This window comes from Arachis ipaensis, chromosome B03 (assembly GCF_000816755.2).
Source record: "Arachis ipaensis cultivar K30076 chromosome B03, Araip1.1, whole genome shotgun sequence".
In the NCBI taxonomy this organism is placed as follows: Eukaryota; Viridiplantae; Streptophyta; class Magnoliopsida; order Fabales; family Fabaceae; genus Arachis; species Arachis ipaensis.
In genome coordinates, this window is record NC_029787.2 from 87,271,077 (window position 1) to 87,274,014 (window position 2,938).

General features: G+C 37.9%; 1 protein-coding gene across 1 annotated transcript; it reads left to right on the top strand.

The window, feature by feature from the left end:
* Window positions 7-2,524, top strand: LOC107630673 (beta-amylase 1, chloroplastic). The gene is made up of 5 exons (XM_021119055.1): window positions 7-328; window positions 573-638; window positions 1,085-1,295; window positions 1,403-1,516; window positions 1,642-2,524. Exons 1-5 carry the CDS (start codon window positions 120-122, stop codon window positions 2,398-2,400), a joined length of 1,359 nt encoding a protein of 452 aa, XP_020974714.1. The 5' UTR covers window positions 7-119; the 3' UTR covers window positions 2,401-2,524.

Consider the following 2,938-nt stretch of genomic DNA (forward strand, 5'->3'; position numbering starts at 1 on the left):
TGCCCTACGAGCTCCACCACGATTTCTCGCCGCAGCGCGAGACGAGGGGATCGCCGGTATTCGTGACGCTGCCGGTGAATACAGTGGGCCCTGAGGGGAAGATATCGAGGCCGAGGGCCATGATGTTCTCGCTGAAGGCGCTCGCCGCCGCGGGCGTGGAGGGCGTTGTGGTTGAGTTTTGGTGGGGAATTATTGAGAGGAAAGAACCTAGGGTTTACGATTGGCGAGGCTATCGTGAGCTCGTGATGATGGCTTGCATGTGTGGCCTCAAGGTTCGTGCTGTTCTTGCTTTCCATCAGTACGGCACAGGCCCTGATGATCCTAATCAGTATGTTTCTTTGCTAATTGATTCGAAATTTGATTCATTCTTTGTATTGATAAGGTTCTTGCTAATTTCGCCTTTTTGTTTCCTTTGCCTTTTCTGTTGATATTTGATATGGTGAAGTTTCGTTTTAGTTACTGTTTGGCCCTTGAAATTGAGTTGGTTAGGCATTTACAGGTTTGGGAATTTTAATATAACTATTTATGTAAGCGTATGAGGCTTCCTTGTAATATCTTTTTTTGCTGTGTAGACGAGCAATGCAATGCTGCTCCAGAGATATACTCTTTCTTTGCGAAATGATTTATCCTCCTAACAAGTAACAAACTAAACATTCTCCTATTCATAATTTTAAAATAAGATAAAAGGGAAGGGTTGGGTTTGGCAGTTAGCAAATATTAACATAAAACTTTTCTGTATCCTTTGAGCTAAATCCTAAATGACATTTATCAATTTAGTCAGTTTTGCATAGTCCGAAAATGCTATGATGTTGTTATGAATAAGATTGTTCATCCTTCACATGGACAAATTTCTCCATGTATACTGTAGCTTTAAAGAAATAAAATAATATTTTTTACAGTTAGTGAGAAGATAATTATTCCTGCCTTGTACATATTTTATATTCAAATAGTGTTTGGAACTCTTACTAGTCCTGATTTGGTGCAGTGTTGATTGTTTGTTTATGTGAATTACTACTATTTTTGTAGGTAGGTATTGTGTCCTAGACATAGCCTCATACTCTGGAAGTTTGTCCCCTTTGTGTAGGATACCGCTTCCTCTATGGGTGCTTGATGAGATAAACAAAGATCCAGAGTTAGCATATTCTGACCGGTTTGGAAGAAGAAATATTGAATACATTTCCCTAGGATGTGATACTCTTCCTGTGCTGCGTGGACGCACTCCTATTCAAGCATATGCAGATTTTATGAGAGACTTCAGGGAGACTTTCAGGCCTTCTCTTGGCCTTACCATTACAGTAAGGTTCTTGATGATTTTGGGATGTTTATAGCAATGAAGTTTGGAAATTCCAGTCATCATTAGTGGATGTTGATAGCAGTTTGGTGAAATTCATCTGTTTTGCAGAGGGTACAGATTGGCATGGGTCCTGGTGGTGAACTAAGATATCCGTCATTCTCTTTCCAGAAGCCAAATGTGGCTTCATCTGGTGGACTTGGAGAGTTCCAATGCTATGATAAGGTAAGTTTAGCTTTAGCTATTAAGGTGTGGAGCTGCATGCATTGCCTTATAGGAGACTGTTGTGTACTTGTATATATGATAAGCATCAAGTTTAACTTTTCTTTTCTTTTGTTTGAACCTTCCAGTACATGCTAGCTTCTCTAAATGCCTGTGCGAGAAAAATTGGAAAGCGTGAATGGGGAGATGGTGGTCCATTTGGTGCGGGAAGTTTGACGCAAAATCCTGAGCATACTGATTTCTTTAAAAATGAGGGTGGCTCTTGGAACACACCATATGGTAAATTTTTCCTTGAATGGTACTCAAATATGCTGCTGCTGCATGGAGAGAGAATTTGTAGGGAAGCTGAAACTATATTTAGGGGTACAGAAGTCCTTATATCTGCAGAAGTAGCTGCCATTCACTGGCACTACGCCATTCAATCCCATCCATCGGAGTTAACCGCAGGCTATTATAATACTTTCGACAGGGATGGATATTTGCCCATTGCTCGCCTGTTTAGTAAGTATGGGTTTGCAATTTGCTGCTCTTGTTTTGAAATGCAAGATGCCACAATGCAAAAGATAAACCCTAGTGGTAGCCCTGAAGGATTTCTTAAACAGCTTTTGCTGGCTGCTAGGCTTTGTGACATATCACTTGAAGGTCAAAATTTTACAACTGATTTAGATGATGATGCATTCTCCCAAGTGCTGAAGATGTCAAAGTTTTACTCGGATGGGATTGAAAAGCGGCCCTTTGCATTCAACTTTGTAAGAATGAACAAAAGAATGTTTGAAACCCAGAATTGGGATCGGTTTGCACGATTTGTGAGGCAGATGTCTAATGGAAAGATTTTTCAAGCCAGACTAAGAGCCCATTTGGGAAGTAGCAGAAGCTACTCTTTTTGACTTTTGAATTGTGAAAAGTCACAATACGCGTGTTTGGTACCATTTTAAAAAAAAAAATTTAACTTTTTGAAAAGTTAATTCCCAACTTTTTGAAGAAGTAGAAATATATGACTTCGATAAGTTATTCTATCACTTCCGAAAAACTTGACTTCAAAACAAAAAGGATTTACTTTCATTCTTGGTAAAAATGTTTTTTGTTTTTGCTGGAAATATTGGCCCTCCAAGATTCTATATACTGGCCTTCCACCATCATTTTCGCCCAATGTCCATGTGATGGAAGGATTGGCCTTCCACCACCTCATATGATTCACTTAATATTACGTGGGAAGAACCAATTAAAAATGAAACTAATAAGAGAGCAAATAAAGAATCAATTGTAATTTTAGTGATTAGGATATATAAAATCAACATTTAATATTAAAAAATATTTGTTATCATTGTTATTTTAATATTTATTTTTTTATGTAAAAAAAATTATATTTTTTGAGTTATTTATCCAAACGCTATAACTTAAAAATAAGTATTTTTATAACTAAAA

Excerpts from the sequence above, each read along its gene's own strand:
- LOC107630673 (XM_021119055.1), top strand. The coding sequence starts at position 120 with ATGATGTTCTCGCTGAAGGCGCTCGCCGCCGCGGGCGTGGAGGGCGTT. Across the intron at positions 329-572 it reads GGCCCTGATGATCCTAATCA|ACGAGCAATGCAATGCTGCT; the intron begins GTATGTTTCTTT and ends TTTGCTGTGTAG. Across the intron at positions 1,517-1,641 it reads AGTTCCAATGCTATGATAAG|TACATGCTAGCTTCTCTAAA; the intron begins GTAAGTTTAGCT and ends TGAACCTTCCAG.